The sequence below is a fragment of the Dermacentor albipictus genome, chromosome 9 (assembly GCF_038994185.2).
Source record: "Dermacentor albipictus isolate Rhodes 1998 colony chromosome 9, USDA_Dalb.pri_finalv2, whole genome shotgun sequence".
NCBI lineage: Eukaryota > Metazoa > Arthropoda > Arachnida > Ixodida > Ixodidae > Dermacentor > Dermacentor albipictus.
In genome coordinates, this window is record NC_091829.1 from 108,782,042 (window position 1) to 108,805,848 (window position 23,807).

Here is a 23,807-nt window from a genome sequence, read left to right on the forward strand (position 1 = left end):
CTTTGGACGTTATCGTTTTCTGCGGCTCCCTTTCGGCATTGCGTCGGCCAGCGAAGTGTTCCAGAAAGCCCTGAATGAGACATCTGATGGGCTTCCAGGTGTGCGCGTGTGCGTCGATGATGTACTCATTTGGGGCACAACTAGGGAAGAGCATGACGAAAGGCTGCGCAGTGTTCTGTGCGCGGCTGAAGGGGCAGGCTTAACGTTCAATGCGGCAAAATGCCAGTTCGGCGTTGAAGAAATCGCATTCTTGGGCGACATTATTAGCAGCAGAGGCATAAGACCAAACCCCGCTCTAGTGAAGAGCCTTGTTCAAATGCCAAAACCGAAAGATAAACAAGCAGTGCAAAGAATGATTGGCGTTATAAACTACTTCAGCAAATACCTGCCAGCGCTAGCTCGGCGAACAACTGCGTTGCGGTCCCTTATCAAGCAGGACGTGCTCTTTGAGTGGACACCTAATCACGAGAGGGACTGGCAGGAAATTTGCAAAGCATTGACCGAAGCACCGTTCCTGGCAATATTTGATCCAACCAAAGAAACAAAAGTGACATCAGACGCCTCACGAGCTGGCATAGGCTCAGCGCTGCTGCAGCGTCAGGGTGCCGCCTTCAGGCCGGTGTCATATGCGTCACGAGTCTTGACGGAAACCGAACAGCGATATTCGCAAATCTAGAAAGAAGCACTTGCTCTTGTGTATGGATGCGAGAAATTTCATCACTTTGTGTACGGCCGTCCGGTTCTCTTGGAAAGTGACCACCGGCCGCTAATGGATATCGCCAAAAAAGCAATTGAGGACATGCCGCCCAGAGTTCAGCGTTTCTTTTTGCGACTACTAAAATACAACTACACACTATCATACGTTCCAGGCAAACAGATGGACCTCGCCGATATGCTGTCAAGGTCACCGATCCCCGAGAGTGACGTCAAGGTGGACGCGGATGACGTTGAAGTGCACGCCATCGAGATACTGTCGACAACCGTGAGTGAAAGAACAATGACGCACCTTCTGCGCGAGACTTTGGCAGATCCTTATCTGCAGGTTGTTGTAGAACGCATTTCGACAGGCAAGCCCATAGAAGGTTGCCTAAAGTCTGTTGCATCGGAGCTGTCATTGGTAAACGGCATACTCATGAAAGGCACTAAAGTGATAATTCCCACGAGCATGCGTGCTCAGACATTAACGCGGATTCATGCAGGACATCTTGGTATCGCTAAGAGCAAAGCAAGAGCTAGGCAACTCGTTTACTGGCCCGGGATAAATTCTGACATAGAAGCATGGAACCAGAAATGTGGAATCTGCAGAAAGTACGCTTACAGTCAGCCCGCAGAACCATTAATGCTTCGTTCAACACCAACCCAGGCCTGGCAGCGACTTGGTGTCGATATATTTCAATACGGAGGAAAGTATTATTTGTGCGCTTACGACGCGATGTCAAACTTTCCAGACGTCGAGAAGTTGCCCGATCTCAGTGCATGTACTGTCATCGAAAAACTTAGCGCAATGTTCAAGATATGGCATACCATCAGAAGTTTGCAGCGATAACGGACCACAATTTTCTTCCCGCGAGTTTGCACGCTTTTCACAACTGTATGACTTTAAGCACGTGACATCTAGCCCACAATTTCCGCGCTCCAATGGCCTTGCGGAAAAGGGCGTATAAGTGATCAAAAGGATTCTTAAAAAGACAAGCGAAGGAAATGAGGATTTTTGGCTTGGCGTATTAAATTACAGAACAAGTCCTTTGGAGGACGGCCGGCCGCCTAGAGAGCTGCTTCAATGAAGGAGCCTTCGCACCCCCTTGCCGGACTTCCGCCCGCAGCCGATCACCCAGGTCAGCAAGCACACGCAGTCACGACACTACTGCCGGAACTTGCCACCCCTTGAAGAAGGTGATGTCGTGCGCATAAGAGGGTCCTCATGGGCAAGAAAAGGTCAGGTGATCGCACCGGCCGGACCGCGGTCCTACCTAGTTCAAGCCGATGACAGCGTTCTGCGGCGCAACCGACAGCACTTGCGCGTGACCAGGGAGCGATTAGCTTCATGCTCATCGGATGACAGCAACTCCGCTGAGAACCAACCACCTGAGAACCAACCAATTGACACCCAGCATGCCCCATCATCGCCACAGGACCCTGCAGTCGCTGGGGCGACGGCACAACCTCCACTGCTGCCGCTGCCTCCACTGCCAAGGCGGTCCACGCGACCCACAAGGACACCCATGCGGTTAGCCTACAACATGGACTTTCAACAAATTACCGATGGCCAATGACGAACATTAAAAAATTGGAGGACGCTTAAGCTTCGCCTTCAAGAGTGGGACGCGACAGCGTTCCCGTCGACCCGCCAAGGGGTATAAGACAATGCGCTACGGCACAGCAATCACTTACGATGCGCCCCGCATCGGACTTAGCGCCCACCTATCACGCGGTGAACGTCGAGCAACGCAGCGTTCGGCGCGACAACGAAACGTGCGCCTGAGCGAACGAAACGAAGCAAAGAACTCGGTGTCTCGGAGGGGAAACGATCTGCGCCTGCCAAACGTCGTGATCGGCACGGGCAGAGAGATAGATAGTAATCTAAACCGGAAGCACGGCGAAGCGTCGTCAGGGGAGAGGGAGTCCCGCGACGCGCCTGGCAGCGGTCCCAATGCGCGCGCGGCGCGCCTCCTGTCGGGGCAGCGCCGTACATTGAGAGGAGGGGGTCTTCTGTGTTTGCCGCAAGATGGCTCTGCGTGTGCGGAAAGCGCAAAAGAAATGCGGCGGAAACGCACTTCGCAACTCGTGTAATTGTGACTTCTGTACGTTACATGTTCATAATTACCGATATACACCGCAGTATAACTTTCCACGGCTGGTTTCGAAGGCAACACCGCATTCACTAGAGGCGCGTTTGCACCGCTTGGAAGCATCGAACTCGTGGCTGAGTGGTAGCGTCTCTGTCTCACACTCCGGAGACCCGGGTTCGATTCCCACCGGGCCAATCTTGGAAGTTGCTTTTTATTTATGAAGCGCCTGCCGTGATTTATCGCTCACGGTCAACGCCGCCGACGCCGACACCCGACGCCGACGACACCGGCTTTTCTGCGACACGAGCTCCTTAACGCTATCGCGTTAAAAAGGGGGGGATGTATCATATCGGGTATCAATACTTGCCTACTATCAGCAGCCAGTTCAGTGCAATGTGCTCCCTTACCCTCTCCCCTGTTAACTCCTACCTTCTCTCCCCACGGCCCTATATATGTATGAACCGAAATAAACGTGCATTGTTTCCTGAGATCGCGCCGTTCATCGTCACGATACAATGATTATAGTTTTTTGCACAAGGGAGCTATCTGTGGAAGAAGACAACGATGAACGCGCGAGCAGTGGCACGAGCGCTTTCGCGCTGTTGGCACCGATAAATTTTTACCAGTCGGTTTTACAGCGAAGCTGCACACCTTTACCGTCCAAGCAAATTTTCGTGTCGTTGTAAGCAAAAAACTCTCCATATGTGGGCCGATCCCGGAGATAGTACAATGCCGGGCTGACCTGCGGTGGAGGTGCAGTTCGCAATGAATGGACCCCATACACAGCTTAGCTGGTCATCCTTCTTTTCAGAGAGTAAGGACACTGAGGTTTTTTTGTTGTACAAAATATTTTTTTCACGAAGTTCGGTTCTTACCCTGTGCCTGCAACCTCTCAGGGTTCTAGGTGTGACAAGGGTAGTTCCGGGTGCGTTACAGGTCCCTGAGCACACAGAGCTTGGGCCTTTTCTGTATTATCACCAGGATCGGCGCACTCGATAGTTTTGCACACAGACGCCATCAAATCCCGAGTCTTAGCCCTGTATAGCTCGGCTATAAGAATGTACGGTAAAGTGCCAGCTTTCTCTGCTCGGCCCTTTGCGCACATTTTGTCATCATTGCGTCTGTTCTTAATTGTGATGCCCCGCAGTGTACGGTGGGCCATGTCGTTGTGCCTGCGAATGTCGCCACAACGTGCTACCAGCCATTCTACTGTTGGTGCGGCTGCTCGCGATTCGAGATAAGTGTTGCTTTCAGCTACACTGAGCTCAACGTTTGGTTCCTATGCGAACATGCTTCTGCCTTCTGGCAGAACCAGAATGCAGAATGTACCAGGCACATGAGAGTGCTGTGCTGTGTCTTTCCTGCTTCCTGTCATTGTCGTTTTACGCTGCCCCTTCAAGGTGTTCAAGCAGCACTAACTTGCCAAAATATTTATTCTTCTCCAGCACCTCTTACTAATTTAGTTTACGCATGTCGCGAACTATTCAGACAAATTCCATCACATGTAGCAATTTGGGCGGTGCCTCTCGTTTTCGCGAAGGTTGCTGCCGTGATCGTACTACATCGTGAGAATGAAATGTTTGGTTTCGGATGCTTTTCTGGGTTGGAGAACGCGTTCCAAGCAAACTAACGGTAGAAAACAATTTAAGAAGTCAGATGACTTTACGAAGCTGCCTTCACAGCCATTCAGGCATTGAAATTCTTTGTGTTGGGAAAAGTTGGTACCACCCCATATTTTATTTGTGCCAACGCAAATCTCTAGTTAGCCCAAGCCAAAGTTAAGCAGGACCGCTTGCAATTTCCATGTTGGCCCATCCCCAAATTTGAATGCACCCACCCTCAAATTACAAATTGGCATACCCCCAAATGAAAATGTTAAGTTGCCCCACCCCCAATGTTAAGCTGGCCCACACCACAGTTTATATTGGTCAGCCACTAAATTTCAATTGGCCCACCCCCAAGCTTCACTTGGTCCACGCAAAAATTCAAGTTGCCCCACCCACAAATATTAAGTTGTCCCACCTCCAAGTTTCAAGTTGACCCACCCCCGAATTTCACCTAGCCCACCCCCAAACTTCAAGTTGTCCAACATGTGTTTCAGTTTGCTGAACCTCCGCCCTCAAACTTTAGGTTGGTCCGCCTACAAGTTTCATGTTGGCCCACTCCTACTATAAGCCTCCCACCGTATATTCGATGTTGCCCTTTGTATCGGTCTAGGTATACTGTTTTTATTTCTTTAGTTTGAATTGTACCTTCTCGCGTGTAAATTTACCAGCCATATATTATAACTAATAAATCACTATTATAACAAAGAAATATCTTAACCTTGCAAAATACGAATTTTTATATAGAATGGCGGATCACACTTTTTGTGCGACAGGACAGGGGACCTCGCCAATAATTTTTGGCGCATTATAGTACAGCCATAGATTGGAAATTGTGCTCACGCGGATCATCGTAAAGAACGACGAAACTAATGGGCTCTCGACCAGCAGAATGCTGATGTCTGGATTGTTAAATTGAGTACGGTATGTTTAGATGGCTGAACCACCAGGTAAGCCAGCCAGTGCCTTTGCAACTTGCGGCTTCGTCTGAGAGACATCTGCATCCAGACCGTCAAGGAGCACAATAAGAACAAACAGATTTCTTGCCAAGCGCAAATAACGAGGATCATAAACGAGGTGAACGAGGTCATTCAATCAGGACAGTTTCGCCTTTCTGCCTTTCTTGTCCTGCATTGCCGGTTAAACGCGACGAAGTCGGAGTTGTCCGTGTTCAACGCCTATTTGTAAACATTCATAACCGGCGAGAAAGCTACAGCAGGTTATGATTCCGTCATGGAATATGAAGTCGTTGCTAGCAGCGCATTGGCCTTGCTCGAGCACATTATCGGCATGCTCAAGCTTTTCTTTTCACTTAGCACAACTCCGCCACCGACCGCGGCTGACGGTAAGCATCCGGGTGGTTCCTCATGAAACACAGCACGTTACCGAAGATTGAACTCATGCGTTTCGACGGAGGCATCACCCGATGGCAGCCGTTCTAGAATATGTTTCTGAATTCTGTTTATGAGAACCCGAGGCTACCAGACATGAATCACTTCCATGGCCTGGTTTCTTTGCTTGACGGAGCTGCCGGTCAAGTGGTCGCCGGAACCCAAGTGATGGGATCAAGCTACAGCTACACACTTAGAATATGATGCAGCTCTGCAGAAACCGCAAGTTGATGGAGCAGAAATACTTGGAAACCATTTGTTGTTCGACGAGATTCAACTCAACCAAAGACGGCTCGGAAAGCTTGGTGTGAGCGCTTCATCATACACTTCATTGCTATGTGAAATTCTCTTAAAAGCTATGCCTCAAAGTATGGTAGTAAACTATTGCAAGCGCGAGAGCATCGAGTCCACCACATGGTCAGCAGACAAACGCGACAGTGAGTGCCCATCTGAACAGGAGCTAGAACGCCTGCTGTAATGTCTGCAGGTAGAAGTGTAATGTATAGATAAGTGCAGTCACACTAGGGCACCAAGGCTGAACAAAAGACGGCCTAAACGCAGTCAGAACTTCTTATGTCACTGGTTCCTGATGCTAGGTTGCTTCACAAGAAGGCAGAAGCTGTAGCAGATTCACGTGCTGTCATGTACCATGGGATAGAACGATGAACCGGTGGCGTTAGCCTCGAAGATAAACGCAGTATGCACAGCAAAGATGGTCGCTACACAAAGTGCATGACGCAGGGATACCTTGTGCGGGGCTACCGTCGCTGAATCCAGCGTACCACATGCAAGCGTCGTCATGCTTCCACAAGGTGTAACGAATGTCGCCACTCAGGTTGGAACGAACAGTACACAGCCTCTATCCGCTACGGAGACTCTCCTCCAGAAATTCCATGCCTGGACAACAACTCCGATGCACTGCTGCTAGGTCCGCGTTGTTTCGGACAGTGACCGTCACAGAACATTTCTGCGGGAGGAGGTCTGTAAGAAGCTCAATTTATCTGCCATTTGAATCACTACTACCACGTTCGGACCAGCTCCGTCAAAACATGCACAGCGCGCTAAGGTAGGGAGCATTGCCCTTGGGAGCCAGCCCGAGAATGTGTCAGTAAAAGTGAAGCAATCATCTTGCCGTTCATCTGCAAAGAAATGACCAAACTTGCGCAAGAGAACAGGTTGTTCCTTGCCATCAATGCGGAAGCCAAGGCACAAGGAGACGGAATGGTTTTCCTGGCGTGACAGGCGAACCCGGAGTTAGTCTTTTGATTGGTTCCCGCCGGATGTGGAAGCTCATGCCAAATTCAAGTGAGATGAAATGGAATACCGAAAGAACGTATCTGGTAGCGACGAACATCGACATCGGATGGACGCTTCAACGAGCACTGGCCTTCGCAGGGAAAGTCAGTCGGAAAATGAGCATAAAGATAGGTGTTTTACGCAAACGCGCATATGAGAATGACAAGTTTTCCCTCCCGTTGCAATGATTCTGGGAATTGGAAGCAATGGTATTGTGGATAAGCCGCCATCCAAGCAAGAAGGCTGTTGTTTCGACGAACAGTCCAGAAACCATCAAATTCGAATATGGTCAATATGAAGCGTTGCTCGCATTGAAATTAACTGCACGTGATACGACAGAAAATCGCGTACTTGTGCTTTCGCAACTGCGTTCGCAGGTTCCAAAGCTTGCGTCAAACAATCAAACCTTGGAAGCGTGTGACTCTCCTTTATTCACTGACACGAACCCACAAGCATACGGTGTCGTCACATGCCTAAGTTTTAAAATAGATTTGGCAATATTTGTGTCCATCAGCAGCTTGCGGAAGCTTGGGTCGTTCCCTTCAAGACACTAACCTTCCAGCGTCTAGAAATCGTTGGGGCTTGCCGCGGAGCGCGGATCGTCACGCTCCCACGATATACGCTACCAGAATGTGACCAATACTTCCCATGAACTTAGTCTAACATCTGCCTGTGCTAGATTAATTCAGCACCGACTAAGCGTAAGCCCTTTGTTTGCAACCGAGTAATGAAAATGCACGAGCGCTCCGTCCCAAGTCGTCGGGGACGCTGTAATGGGAAAGCCAACCCGGCGATTTCCTCACAATAGGTGTGTCAGCCCGAAGCCTCTGCACAGATTCTTTATGGTAGGTTGGGACCAAATGGCTTATTACGCCTCCAGAAACAAGGCTAAAGGGGGAAAACTGCGAGAATTCACCTGATGTGTTACTCGACGAAAGAAACCCAGCGCATCAATTGGTTCTGTTTGTTCATAGTAACACGCCTGAACCTAAATTAGATGTCACCAAACATATTCGTTGGAAGATGGCCCGTATCACGGGTGAAAAGGTTCCTTCACAATTGCCGAGCATGTTCTAGCATTAGAAAAGACGGTGTTCTTTCTGCTCCGGAGATATCAGAAAGCGAAGACAGGTGGCTCAAGGCCTTACAAGCACAAATCATTGCAAATGAGTTTCCTGCACTCACCAGGAAAAAAAAAGCTCTCGATAAGACATCGATCATACGAGACATTCAACATTTCGTGGATGCCAAGGGATCAGGACAAGGACTACCAGGATCAGGGCTCTCCTTGTCAACATAGTCGCCTCGGAAGACATAAAATGTTCCTTGCTCCAGACCACAAACCGTCGTTGAACGCACCTCTTTGTTGACAGTAAACATCGACGCCTGCTTCACAAAGGTGCTGCCTTTACTGTAGCTGAGTTGCGTGAGAGGTTTGTGATACTGTGTGGTCGCCAGTGTGTAAAAAAGGTGAATGGTGAATTTTCTATCTGTGCGAACTTCCTTTTTAAAGCTGCTTCAGCTCCTACTGCCCTGCCCCTGATCAACAGAGTATCACGCACGTCGACTTTGCTGGTTCTGTGCTTGTGCAGGGAAACCGGCTCATTGTAGTATTCGCCTGTGGTATAGTGTGAGCTGTTCATTTAGAATATTTTAGTGATATGGTTGAATTCTTTTTACTGGCCGCTTGTCGTTTCATTTCGCGCCGTGGATCATCAAGTACAATTTATTCTGACAATGCTTTAACGGTTGAGGCAGCCAGTCGTGAACTTAAGTTTACAAATCGACTTTTACACGTTGGCCGAAGAAAGGGATGAGCTCGCAACCGACTGAAGGCTCATGTTAGGCTTGTTGCGTTGAGTTGCGCAAGTTTAGAAAGTCTTGCGCTCTGCGCCAATAAAATGGACAGGAGTTGTTCCAAAATCATTTAAGCCCTTATTCACGTTTATAGGTCATTATTATTTTAAAATGTATCCTTAAGAGACAGGAAGTCAAGGTTGGGGACTAGCGCACAGATGGAAGTAGTGGATATTATAGTTGACATTAAGAAGTGTAGCTGAGCAGGCCAATACAAGACATAGCGCACATATCCTTTGACCTATTAGAGTTTTAGCATTGCAGCCCTGGGAAGCGAAAGTGAACCCGGGAAAAAACAGTTTCGTGTCATTTTCGCGTCATTGAGACAGTTTTATATACGTTTTTTTTTCTTTTTTAGGACACTTTCTTCTTGGTTTTCTGTCCGCTGGACCGCTATTTATCGGAGCTGGCTACCTGGTGGCAGAATTCAAAGACTCCGTAAGCAGAGCAGCCGTTTGGTTTGCGCTAGGGTTCTATTTTGCAGGTAAGCCGCTACCTCAATTGTAGGTCTCTGTTTGTATTGTGCGAAGGAGCACCTATCTCCTCAACAAGTTTCACAGAAATTATTTACGGGTTTAACCGCCCAAGCGAGTCTGCCGGTGCGTTAGTGCAGAAGGGGGTGGAAGGCTAAGGCTCTTCAGCGTTTTTGAATAGCATCATCGTAATTTGAAACGCATAAAGGAAATACGTGATCCCAACGGTTGTTACTGGTCATCACCTTGAAGTGGAATGCGCGATCGCTCTGTAGCTAGTCTATCAGCATGTTGCAGCTATAGGGAAAGATAGTCAACAAGTTAAGACACTCTGCGAAAACTCTCAGCAGTGATGACTCCTAGGTGTAGGGCTCACATCATTCGTTAGTTGACGCGAGCACTGAAAAAAGTGAGAAGGTAAATGATAATAACGCACAATGCTTTAGTTTTTTTTACACTTTCTCGCCAAAGGTAGGAAACGTTGCGCATAAAATAATTTCCACTTAAGCGCAATTTTTCTACCGTTACCTAGCGACAAGCAATTGACAGGCCAGACGCGCTAGATGCATGCGCCATGCGCCAGACACATCACCAAAGCGAGCCAGGCCGAGTGCATGTTTGAGTTTTCTGGTTTTTCGCGCCCCGTTGTCTTTTTTGTGTAGATCTGGTTTTTTGGACTCTCGGCCTATTTTTTAGTTCACACTGCACTTCGACACGGCACTCGGCGGCTTTTAACCACGACAAGGGGAGAAATCTTGCTTGACAGTTTGCATTGCATTTATAGCAATTTTGGCTTAGGACACTCCGGCCGCAGTGGTTACGACGTTTCAGTCATCGAAAAACAGCTCGTCTCCTCTGGCGATGTTAGTTGAGCGTACACTTAATCGTACTAAAACATATTTGTGCCTCTTGAACTGACCCCAACACTATTGTATCTTATGGTAACGTGTTGTCGCCATTGTTCGAGGGGAGTGCGTGTGACATCGGCGCTTGCTCGATGTTCAGGCACCTATTGGGGGATCGTGGCGGTCTCTCTATGACATGAGAGAAACACAAGGACCGTGGTATTACACCACTGAAGTCATGGACCCGGCCATCTGCTCACGTCCACGGCAGGCGAACAATAAACTCTATGAAGTTTGTGCGCCAAGCTGGCCAGATCTGGAGGCTATGAACGCCTGGTTTCACTTGTATTTGTTTGTTTACTCTGTGATTCCCACTATTGCCACTCACCTGTGCTTAGGCTAGCGAGCCATCCTTTTCATGAACGTTCATTCTTTCTTTCGTTAAGAGAGGACGTTTGTGATGAGTGATGTGCGCAACACCATGTGCATTGGGTTGTTAGAGGAAAAAGGAGGCAAGAAAATATATGTGCGCGGTGGCAAGTGCAATGCTTCGCAATAAACTACGATGACGAAGTGTGCCACGCGATTGGACACGCGGGGTAAAGAAAAAAATAAAAGAAGCGGAAGCCAATTTAGAACTACACGAAAGCGCAACAAACCAATCACGTACCATAGCACAAGTGTGTGACATCATGCGAAGTTCAAAGAACCAATCGTGTGCAACCATGAAGCCAACAGAAGAAAAAGAGGAAGGGCGTTGGAAGAAAAGCGGCGGAGGTCGAGGATGTTACCCAGGACATCACCGGACCACATAGTTAAAACGGACCGTCGGGTTCCAGACATTAGCTGCCAGGGCTTCACTCCACTAGGGCATCCTACCAACCTGTTGCTGCGCTTCGCCAATTCGCCAGAACCCGGACATCTAACCGACGCCTGTGAACACGTGGGCCCACATGCGGCAGAGCGCGAGCGCTTAGGCTATACGGCCGAGTTTGCGTACGCCTGCCTAGCCAGAACGTCCTGGGGTGGCTTCCACAAACATTTCATAAAGAAAATGATATCGAATTTAAGAACGCGTTCTTAAATGTTGCGTACACAGCACCTAGTCCACACAACAACGCGTTCTTAAATTTGGTAGCATTTTCGTTATTAAATGTTCGTGCAAGCCCCCCCTGGCCTTCTGCTCCTTCATTCTGAACGTTCCCATTGTGGCGTCTGCGTATCCTGAGGCGGCCGTATACAGCCGCACATCCACCATCCGCGAGCCGCCACCTACCCCAACAATTGTTACCGTGAGCTCGTCACCGTTTCTGTAATCGTCTGCAACGGAGAACGACTGTCGCTTTGATAAACGTGCACATTCTCAAGTGTTTTGTTTGGTACCATGTTGGGCCGTAAGCACTGATAATTATTTTTCGTTGCGCATTATGCCATTAACTGTGTTAATAAGTGTGTGTTAGTTGTTTCCTCTTTCTTCTGTGTAACAAAATGTGTAGCGTGTGAGTGTGAACAATCGGCTTTGTTAATATTTGAGTGCTTTGAGATTCTGCCTCAGTAACCCGTTGCTAAACTTAAAAAGAAAATCCTGCATGGCATGGACCACTTGTCAAAGGCGCTGAACGCAATCTCATGGCAGTAGGGTACGTGCTTTCCTGAGTAGACTACTTAGTGCTCCTCGTCCCGAGTGGATGTATTGCCATCGTATGGCGTGTGTCCCACCTAACGCTAGTGAATTGGCTTAAGGAAACGAAAAAATAAAGATACGGCGCAAAACACAATTATAAAAGCTGCCGTGTTAGCTTCTCAGCTGTGTGACGATCGAACACCTCCATATATTTTAAAATCTTCTTTGTTCAAACAGCTTGGCTGGTCTTGGCTAAGACACCTTATGTAACACGTTTTAAACTAGGAGAAGAAAGTCCCAGCTGCTGCGAAATCTTCATTACAATCTATCTACTGTGTCACTACTGTTATCTTTTAAACATCCTAAACAAAAAGTCCGGAGAAAAGACGGGGAATGCAGGAGATGGCAACTCAAGACGATGAGCAAAACGTGAACAAGGTGAATGCAGGAGCCAACGTTTCGACAACTGGACTTGTCTTCTTCAAGACAAGTCCACTTGTCGAAACGCTGGCTCCTGCATTCACCTTGTTCACGTTTTGCTCATCGTCTAAACAAAAAGTGTTAGGCATGCAAACAGGGTGATCATGGGTTAATGATTGGACCACTTGAATACCTTGTTGAAGACTGGGGTTTGAGCGCAATAGCGGCCATCCCTATCGATAGCATTTTAGGCAGGCTTCATTATTGTTTAAGGTATCTAACATGAAAATCGAGGTGCATTGAGCATACATGGTTTCCTCACAAGGCACACATAATCTCGGATGAGGTGCCAATTAAGTCTGCGTGATAAATGAAATCGTGTCAGGCCGCCCATGACGCATGCACACGCAGACGTGTCAATTATCCTAGTACAAGTTTGCAGTCGCATCCGTAGAACGTTAGTGGTTTTAGGTTATTGCAGAGTTTTTAAATGCTACCCTTTTTTTTTTGCGAACCCTCCTTCACTTTCCAGCTGCTTGCTGCTGTCTAGCCGCACAGTTCATATTTGAAAAAATTGAACTAGGTGCCTGATGGCAGAATCGAACCTCAAGGGCAGGGCGTAGCTGCCCGATGCTCCATACATTCCGCCACTAAGGCATGTGTAGTAATACCGCGCCAAACTCAAATAGCTCAGTGAGATGATCACCACTTGTATCATTTTCCACAGCACATGCGATGCCACCAGAGCGGGTGCGAAGGTGCTTCATTCAGAGAGCTTGTTACGGAGAATGTGTGCTTTGGACTAAGACCTCCGGAGTGATCTTTTACTAACGCTGCGATAACAAACGAAGTACACAATTATATCACTCGATGTATTTGTACAAAGCTTCGCTATATGTGTATACAAAAATGTGCATTCGATATGCCATTTTTTTCGCGTGTTTCATCTCTCGCGATCATCTTTGCCATATTGTGGCGTTTCTTCGGGATTTCAGGTGCAGCGTCCAGCCTATTAGCCAACGTTCTTGTGCTTTTGCTTGGGCCATATGTCCCGCACTATGTGGCGCTCATCTTTCCTCCGTACGCCGTGCATTCCATGCTCCTCAAGATACGGAACAGCGCAGACACGACCGAGCAATGCAAGCTACTGGAGCAAGACAATGTCGTCGAAGCGGGTGCAGTATTTATTTTTTCTTTTTGCCCTGCCGAACAAACGATTCCATCTTCAATGTCGCGTGCAGTGTCCGTTCACCCATCGGGGCCTCTGAGACGTGCTGCGTGAACGCAGGCTGGTGTGCATCAGCCTTGATATAATGCTCGGTCCCACAATCCCACAATCCTGGAACAATTACAAACCTCGAAATCAAGCTTGAGGTTCAAGAAATCTGTTAAAACGTATTTTCTTCACTATTTTATTGTATAACTTCCTTATGTACCACAATGTCATTGTTTTGTTTTCTTTGTTAACATGTACTGATTGAGATTCGAATTGTTAATCGCTTTTGATATGTTATCATATTTCGAAAATTGTAAGACTTGCTGTGCTGTTGTTTGCTTCAGAGTGTCAACATGCTTTGGGTGCTGCAGCCTTTGTCAGGCAAGAATACTGCCTTTTGCTGCAGCACCTGAGACAGCTGTATGCCTCAAACAACAAATAAATGAAATGAAAATGAAATGAAATTGTAGCTTCCTTAGATGGACACGCATCACAGCCACTTAAGTGATCCGTTTTCTTTTAGAAAGCAGATTTTTCAGTTCAAGCGTCCTGCTACCTGAGAATCGCCATATTTGAACCACGCGCGTGTACGTTTCCTGCCGTAACTAGAGCTGTTGCAACTAATGTCGAGCCTTTCCCTCTAACTAACCAATCATGCAGCGTCTATCATTAAAACGTTCGAACGCACACCTTTTAACAACGCCTGATCCGAACATAAATCTGGACGCAGATATTCACAGTCGCAGAAGTGAAAGAGGCCGTTGGCAGTATTATTACCAAGGACACCGCACTAGCGCCCGACCGATTGACGTTCATACATTGTCCATCAATACCATATTGGCTGAACCGGCCCGCTAGGAGTTCACGCAGACACTAGTGCCACAGTTCCCTCGAGCAATACTTGCACAAAACACGGCGGCTGCTTCACCAACGTTAACTGGGGTCACCATTCCCAGAGCTTCATTGGAAAAGTCACGTGGCTTACGCCAGGCATTATTAACACAACTCGGCTGGCGACTAGCCCTGCCCTTCCCTAGGCTTTCTTTCCTCCGTGGCTTCGTAGTTTTTGAAGACAAAAGCATTCTACGGGCCCTTGCGCGAACAGCGCATGTGCCATTGGCATAGAAACAGCCGCGGTAGCGTCGTCGTGAGCACTCCTCGGGCATCTGTATAATTTCTATAGCAATCATATATCGTAAGTAGGGCTCCGGGTCCTGGAAACCTAGGTGCCTTTTATTCTTAAGAGCGTACAATGATCGTGCCGCTCAAAGAAATAGAGGTGTTCAGATGGATGCTGTAGGTCAACTAGTAAGGATTCGAGGTGGTTGCCATTAAGCGTTCGTTTATCAGCGCTGGTAAGTAAACGCAAATAAAGAGCGCGTAATGCAAGTGGTGTCGATCTAATGGGCCCAAATATGCCAAGGAGTTGCAGTTTAGGTTATCGATACATTTAGTAGCGAGTTAAAAGAAGCGCATTAAGACGAATATCAAGGGCTATTCATTTGAGGGTGCACGTATAGTGTCAATAAAAACAAATCGCTAACTGTGAACCTTTATTTTTAATGCCAAAGAAAAACAAGAGTAATGAGACCAACTATTAAGAAAGTATGAGACGACGAACGAAGTACAACAATACTGAGAATGATAAACCTCAATTCTTCAAGTGATCTCAGTGAGAAATATCGCTGCATAATACGATATTTTTAAAACTATATAGCGCGAACTTCGTTCTGATACCTTTGCTTTCTTTCAGAACTTTGTTCTGAAAGAAGGCATAGCCTATGCCTGATATTCTTCTCTTAAGTAAAATGTAAAATAGGTATAACACCCTGTGAAGTGTGATTTTAGTTAGCTGCAATGAAATTTTTCCTGAAACATAGCATTATGTCTACAAGTTCAGCGAGTTCGTTGTGATTCCCCTGGTCAGTGTTCTTTGTCGCTGGCTTGTGGTATTTTTGGAGTTGGCGTTCTATTCTACCACTTGTAAACGACCCTCTTTTACAGGTCATTTCCTCGGGATTGATTGCAGCGGTAGTCTTCTAGAATTAACTTTGAATGGAATAGGCTTAGAGCTAACGGCCATACTAAGCCAAGGTCTGCTCTTTTTGGCGCTTATGACCTACCTGATGTCCGGCTACTTGCCATCCGACCGCACCTCTGCGAGCGCGGAATTGGCTGCCGAGGAAGACGTCGAGGAGGAGAAGAAAAAGGTCATCGCTGCGCGCAAGCAAGACGGGCTCGCAGGCTACTCGCTGCTAGCCTGGAATCTGCAGAAGTGGTTTGACACCCTGCACGCCGTCCGTGGCATCTACATGGCGCTGCGAACCTCCGAGTGTTTCGGCCTTCTCGGCGTGAATGGGGCTGGCAAGACAACCACGTTTCAGATGCTGGCCGCTCTTATCAGTGTCTCCGACGGCGACGCTATCACCTCGGTGGCCACACTCAGCGGAAACGTCCGCCAGGTAGGTGGGACCCTGCAATGTTTGTCTCCATGACGAACAAGGGTGCACAATAGGGAATGTCGCTGTAGGCAAGATTTCGACAAGTGGAGTTGTCTTCGTCAGGACAGTCGCTGCCCTGACGAAGATTGGTCAACTTTTCTTCGGCATTCCTTGTTCGACCACTGCTAATCACTTCAAGCGCCCACCTCCTCGTGAACCATCCCTGTTTTTGTTATCTTCACCACCTCATACTCGACGGTCCTTGACCCGTAGTGAGAGCCATCGTAGTGACAGCTTGGAGACAGCAACAGACCCTTCACAAGAGAAAGAGCGGATGCAGCAGTGATCTGTTTACGTAGCAACAGTAAAATGCAATTCACGTCTTACATTCGATTATAAAGATAACAGGAAGCATGCAAATTATTACTCTGAGACAATTAAGCCTCAGAGGTTATAAACTTATCATTCTTGTTTGAGAATTCATGTCTAGTCTAGTAACACCACTATTTACTAATTACTCTAGAACGTTGTTGTGTGTGTACGTGCACGCGCATGCGTGCTTGCGTGCGTTGGTGTGCATCTGCAGGTGTATGCGTTTGTGTTATCGCTGCTTGCATTCTTCGGCGGATTTCGTCGCTACCTGTGCCGCCTCAGTAGCTACGCAAAAGCGTTTCAAGTCGTCCGTTCTTTCAATTCAGCCCGTCTGATGTTCGATTCGGCAAAGCCATTGGCTTGTGCGGTTGTCGTGCTTGCTTGAGAAGTAACTATACAATAATCCTCTTGGGCAACTGTGGAACGAAATAAGGCATAGCGTTACGGAACAGGAAGATAGCGGTGTGGTTCAGAGAGCAAATGGGGATAGCCGATATTCTATTTGACATTAGGAGCTCAGTTGGCTATTAAAGTTACAGAATGGCGTCCAATGTAAGGGAAGCAGAAGTTTATGTGGGATGGTGAAATTAAAAATTATTCCTAGCACAAGTTGGAATCAACCAGCGCAAGACTGTTGTGCTTGGAAATCTCTAGGAGAGGCCTTGGTCCTCCGAGTGGACAGAAGCATAGGCTGGTGGTGATGATGAATAATCCTGTTGTGAGCGTGCCCCTAATGTTTCTCGGCACTTGTGTTAGTTTTCTCACGCTGGCACAAGTATCCCTTTAGGGGAGCAACTATCGTGATTACGCACTCAGCCGCCTTTGTTACTTTTATGTACCATAGTAGGTAAGCTAGAGAAGCTTTATGACTGATAGCATAACGAGATTTTATACACGTAGTATTCACAGGCGCTCAATTATAGGTAAACGTTGGAACGCAGAAAGTGCAGAGTTCCGCTACTTCTTCCAGAACCCTCGCGATGGGTCGGGAGCTATGCTTAACATGGGTTGCGCCTCTCAAACCAAAAGAGCTCACAGGAAATCGCACCAAGCCTGTAAATGGGCCACAGGAATACGGTACAAAAATGCGCAACTCCCCCTCCGCCTTCACCGGCAGACTGTCGGAAAAGGAAAGCAAAGACTGCTGCGTTATATCTTAGCACTCGCGTAGTGCCGTTCCGCGCACCTTTTCAAGGCGAACTAGCGCATTCAATAAATCAAGCGAACGTCAACCCATTCTGCTACAGCCACAACACATCATCATTCGAAGCGCACACAGGCAGAATGACAACAGGAGCAGAACAATTAATGTAGCCTATGCAGGGACATTACCAGCGCCCCAGTGGCGTATTACGCGTACTGACGGATATTGACCGCGGCTCGGCTTTTGCGCCGGCTGGAGATAGCGCCGCGCTGCTGCCTGCACTCTAAAAACAGAGTTCCGGGAACTCTCTCCGAGGGCGCTTCTACTTCCTCGAAGACAGTTCCTAACCTAACCTAACCTAAACGAGAGTGAAATATGCGACAATTGTCACATATTTCACTCTCGAGAGTATATTGGCTCCCTAAGAGAGAAACTAGAATATCTCCCCATGACAGAGTTTTATTACTCCACCGCAAGGGAGTGCTAGTATTCTTGCGCAGAGTGCTAGTACTCTCCCCACAATGGTAAGGGTACTCTCCCAGACAGAGTGCTTCTACTCCTCTAAACCGAGTACTTCTACTTCTCCAAGCCGAGTGTTTCTACTCCCCCAAACATACGGCTTGTACTCCTTCAGCACAAAGAGTTAGTGCTCTTCTACGATGTAGCAGAACGATGTAGCACGATGTAGGGCTATGGTCACGTTACAAGGAGTTCGCAATACTTACATGTGGTGAACACTTGATTCCTTCATCAGCAGCTCCTGAACTTAAGCTTAGTGAATTGGATGCAAACTCCAGTCGCCGAGTAACTCAAATGAAACATTTTCTCTCCTATAAGGTCAAAATCTTTATTGAACACTCACAAGACAAACTGAATAATAATTTGAATAAAATACTGACACATAAAATCAGATTACAATGAGGCTCATGAACATTACAATACATCTTGTAATGAAACATAGGTACACTCTTTAAAGTTTCATCTGTAGTGCTGTGTAGAAATATTCTATATTTTCAATTGGCTCCTTCATTTCCAAAATAAAGTATACAATGGAAGTTTAAACAAAAAAAACACATAAGCGCAAAGTCACAAAGTATTGACACTACGATCGAAGAGAAATATGCGCCAGATTACAGGCCAGCAAACGCATTTCTGGCACAAACCCATGCATTTGTATGGTAGAGGTTACCGGACGAGCTGCTAACCATGGGGCTGGGAACGTAAATTGTGCAAGAAACTTTTTGTGCCATATTCTATGACAGCACTCACTTGATAACGTCCTGTACAGCGTATGGATGTTCCTGTGTGATAGTACAGTGCATTTAGAAATGTGTTGTATATTGTCATAAAAAATATGGGGTTTTACGTGCGAAAACAAATTTCTGATTATGGGGCACGTCGTATTGGAGGACTCCGGAAATTTGGCCACCCGGGGTACTTTACCCTGCACCTAAACCTAAGTACACGGGTGTTTTCGCATGTCGCCCCCGTCGAAATGCGGCCGCCGTGGCCGGGATTCCATCCCGTGACCTCGTGCTCAGCACTCCAACGCCATGGCCACTGGCCAACCACGGCGGATAGTATAGTGTCATGTGAGGCCGCCAGTCTGGCTAGTTTCATTATATTTCACATAACATTATTAATGTATGAACTGCATCTTATTTTTTCTAAGCGTGTCTTCTGGTTCTGCCGCGATATCCCGCCCAGTGTCAAAGCGGTAAAGAGGCGTATCACATTTTCTGTTCGGTAGGCGCCCTCACGAAAGTAGTGCCCTCGTGCTGCTGGCACTGTTCCATTACAATTTGTGACAAATAATTAAAATGAAAGTTACAATAATATCTGGTGTGTAGCAAATGAGTATAAAATTGCAGGAAGCATTGCCATTAAAATATTGCTTGGTAACTTTCAATTCCGCATTACAGTAAGAATGCTATACTTCTGAGGAGCAGCTCGCGTAATTACATATCTATTGTGACTAGTTGAAAATGCAATCTAACTAAAGTATAACATGGCTTCAGGTGAGAACCAAATATCAGATGGGATGAATCATCATCATCATCATTATCATCATCATCATGAGCCTGGTTACGCCCACTGCATGGCAAAGGCCTCTCCCCTACTTCTCCAACAACCCCGGTCATGTACGAATTGTGGTCATGTCATTCCTGCAAACTTCTTAAAATCATCCGCCCACCTAACATTCTGCCGCCCTCTGCTACGCTTCCCTTCCCTTGGAATCCAGTCCATAACCCTTAATGACCATGGGTTATCTTCCCTCCTCATTACATGTCCTGCCCATGCCCATATCTTTTTCTTGATTTCAACTAAGATGTCATTACCTCGCGTTTGTTCCCCCACCCAATCTGCTCTTTTCTTTTCCCTTAACGTTACACCCATCATTCTTCTTTACCCGCCGTGGTTGCTCAGTGGCTATGGTGTTAGGCTGCTGAGCACGAGGTCGCGGGATCGAATCCCGGCCACGGCGGCCGCATTTCGATGGGGTCGAAATGCGAAAACACCCGTGTACTTAGATTTAGGTGCACGGTTAAGAACCCCAGGCGGTCAAAATTTCCGGACTCCCCCACTACGGCGTGCCTCATAATCAGAAAGTGGTTTTGGCACGTAAAACCCCATATATTATTATCATTCTTCTTTCGATAGCTTGTTGCGTCGTCCTCAATTTAAGTAGAGCCCTTTTCGTAAGCCTCCACGTTTCTGCCCCGTAGGTTAGTACTGGAAAGACACAGCTATTATACACTTTTCTCTTGAGGAATAATGGCAACCTGCTGTTCATGATCTGAGAATGTCTGCCAGACGCACCTCAGCCCAATCTTATTCTTCTGATTATTTCCGTCTCATGATCCGGATCCGCCGTCACGACCTGCCCTAAGTAGATGTATTCCTTTACCAGTTCCACTGCCTCCCTACCTATTGTAAATTGCTGTTCTCTTCCGAGACTGTTAAACATTACTTTAGTTTTCTGCAGATTAATTTTTAGACCCACCCTTCTGCATTCCCTCTCCAGGTCAGTGAGCGTACATTGCAATGGTTCCCTTGAGTTACTAAGCAAGACAATATCATCAGCGAATCGCAAGTTACTAAGGTATTCTCCGTTAACTCTTATCCCCAATTCTTCCTAATCCAGGTCTCTGAATACCTCCTGTAAACACGCTCTAAATGGCATTGGAGATATGGTATCTCCCTGCCTGACGCCTTTCTTTATTGGGATTTTTTTGCTTTCTTTAGGGAAGACTACGGTGGCTGTGGAGCCGCTATAGATATCTTTCAGTATTTTTAGATACGGCTCGTCTACACCCTGATTCCGCAATGCCTCCATGCCAGCTGAGGTTTCGACAGAATCAAGCGCTTTCTCGTAATCAATACAGGCTATATATAAGGGTTGGTTATACTCCGCACATTTTTCTATCACCTGATTGATAGTGTGAATATGGTCTATTGTTGAGTAGCCTTTACGGAATCCTGCCTGGTCCTTTGCTTGACAGAAGTCTAAGGTGTTCCTGATTCTATTTGCGATCACCTTAGTAACGGACAGTTACGGACAGTAAGGCAACGACAGTAAGCTAGGCAACGGACAGTAAGCTCATCGGTCTATAATTTTTCAAATCTTTGGCGTCCCCTTCCTTGTGGATTAGGATTATGTTAGCGTTCTTCCAAGATTCCAGTACGCTCGAAGTCATGAGGCACAGTGTGTACAGGGTGCCCAGTTTTTCTAGAACGATGTTCTCACCATCCTTCAACAAATCTGCTGTTACCTGATCCTCCCCCGCTGCCATCCCCCTTTGCATAGCTCCCAAGGCGTTCTTTAATTCTACCGGCGTTACTTGTGGGATTTCGAATTACTCTAGACTATTCTCACTCACATTATCGTCGTGGGTGCTACTGGTACTGTATATATCTCTACAGAACTCCTCAGCCACTTGAACTATCTCATACATATTAGTAATGATATTGCCGGCTTTGTCTCTTTACGCAGATGGGTTAGGTGCTTCTTGCCAATTCCTAGTTTCTTCTTCACTTTTAGGCTTCCTCCGTTCCTGAGAGCTTGTTGAATTGTATCCATATTATACTTTTTTATGTCAGCTGTCTTACGCTTGTTGATTAACTTCGAAAGTTCTGCCAGTTCTATTCTAGGTGCAAGGTTAGAGGCTTTCATACATTGGCGTTTCTTGGTCAGATCTTTCGTCTCCTGCGATAACTTACTGGTATCTTGTCTAACGGAGTTACCGCCGACTTGCACACTCCCTAATGATGCCCACAAGACTGTCGTTCATTGCTTCAACACTAAGGTCCTCTTCTTGAGTTAAAGCCGAAATCCTGTTCTGTAGCTTGATCTGGGATTCCTCTATTTTCACTTTTACCGCTAACTCATTGATCGGCTTCTTATAAACCAGTTTTTTCCGTTCCCTCCTCAGGTCTAGGCTAATTCGAGTTCGTACCATTCTGTGGTCACTGCAGCGCACCTTGCCGAGCACGGATGATGGCAGGGTTAGCGCAAAGTATTAAGTCTATGTCATATCTAGTCTCGCCGTTCGGGCTACTTCACGTCCACTTTCGGCTGTCCCGCTTGCGGAAGAAGGTATTCATTATCCGCATATTATTCTGTTCCGCAAACTCTACTAATAACTCTCCCCTGCTATTCCTAGTGCCTATGCCATATTCCCCCACTGCCTTGTCTCCAACCTGCTTCTTGCGTACCTTGGCATTGAAGTCACCCATTAGAATGGTGTATTTAGTTTTCACTCTACCTATCACCGATTCCACGTCTTCATAGAAGCTTTCGACTTCCTGGTCATCATGACTGGATATAGGGTCGTAGACCTGTACAACTTTTATTTTGTACCTCTTATTAAGTTTCGCAACAAGACCTGCCACCCTCTCGATAATGCTATAGAATTCCTGTATGTTACCAGCTATATGCTTATTAATCAGGAATCCGACTCCTAGTTCTCGCCTCTCCGCTAAGCCCCGGTAGCACAGGACGTGCCCGCTCTTTAGCACTGTGTATGCTTCTTTTGGCCTCCTAACTTAACTGAGCCGTATTATATCCCATTTTCTGCCCTCTATTTCCTCCAATAGCACTGCTAGACTCGCCTCACTAGATAACGTTCTAGCGTTAAACATTGCCAGGTTCATGTTCCAATGGCGGCCTGTCCGGAGCCAGGTATTCTTAGCTCCCTCTGCTGCGTTGTAGATCTGACCGCCGCCGTGGTCAGTTGCTTCGCAGCTGCTGGTGACGGAGAGCCGGGGTTTGATTGTTGTGTTCATATAGGAGGTTGTGGGCTAGTACTGCAACAGGGTGGCCAATCCTGCTCTGGGGAGGGAGTGTGTTACCGGTTCTGGTCACCTGGATCAGGCGACACTCCAGGCCTTTTTATGCAATTTTTTTCTTCACGTGGATTTTTTTTAATGCGGTGGAAAATTGCGCGACACCGGGATTTGAACCACGGATCTCTCGCACGCGAGGCGGGTGTTCTGCCTCTGCGCCACCGCTGCCCATTGATGGGATGAATAAGATACATCAAAGGTGACATAAGCATCAGTACAGGCAGGGAAGTGCACCAAAATACAAACAAAGCAAACCATGAATTAGGAAATGCACCATTCTGTTTCACATATCCCTTCTATGCACGTGGATTTTGCACACGGATATGCATATACAGTAAAAGCTCGTTAATTCGAACCGCAAGGGGAAGCCACTTCAGTTCGAATTAACTAAAGTTCGAACTAACGAAAGTGAAGGAGGGCAACAGTACACTGCGATTTGGAAGCAGTAGGGCATGTCAGAAATTTGGCGTGTCAGAAAATGATGGCGTGTGCCGCGGGCACACGCCATCTTCAAGTCGAAGCTCTGGGTCCGACTGTGCCACACCACCGATGTCCACCGAAACGAACGTTAGCCGAGGCTTAACATCATCACAATGAATCGCGACGGCTGATACCTCCTAAGCTGAAAACAGAGGTGCACTACCGATGAAGACTGCCGAGACAAAGACGCTGAACATGTGAAGGTGGCGAGGGCCCTGATTCGTTGGTTCTTGATTGCAAGCGCAGCTGCGACGTACTTGATTCGCTGTGTTTTGGCGCTTGCCGTGCCATCTCCGCACAACATTAGCAGCTGTACAAGGTTTGCAAAGCCTCCGAGATGCGCAACGGGCAAGAAGTCTCGGAGGTTAGGTAGAACGGAAAGGCGGCATCTGCCGCTGCCTTCTGGCTGACCCCGCGTCGGTTAGATTTTTTACCGATTTTGCCTTCTCTCACCGTTCTCTCCGTTTCGGAGGCAATACAGCCTTGTGTGGAGGCCGTATGCCAGGCGA

The 23,807-nt window shown here is 47.3% G+C and overlaps 1 protein-coding gene across 4 annotated transcripts in view; it reads left to right on the plus strand.

The window, feature by feature from the left end:
• The window catches only part of LOC139050018 (phospholipid-transporting ATPase ABCA3-like), a 278,463-nt gene that overhangs the window by 219,843 nt on the left and 34,813 nt on the right, over positions 1-23,807 (plus strand). For all 4 annotated transcript variants that reach the window (XM_070526088.1, XM_070526089.1, XM_070526090.1 and 1 more), the window contains 3 exons: positions 9,296-9,421; positions 13,295-13,474; positions 15,520-15,977. In XM_070526088.1, coding sequence (XP_070382189.1) covers positions 9,296-9,421; positions 13,295-13,474; positions 15,520-15,977 — 764 coding nt within the window. The remainder of the gene's footprint in view (positions 1-9,295; positions 9,422-13,294; positions 13,475-15,519; positions 15,978-23,807) is intronic.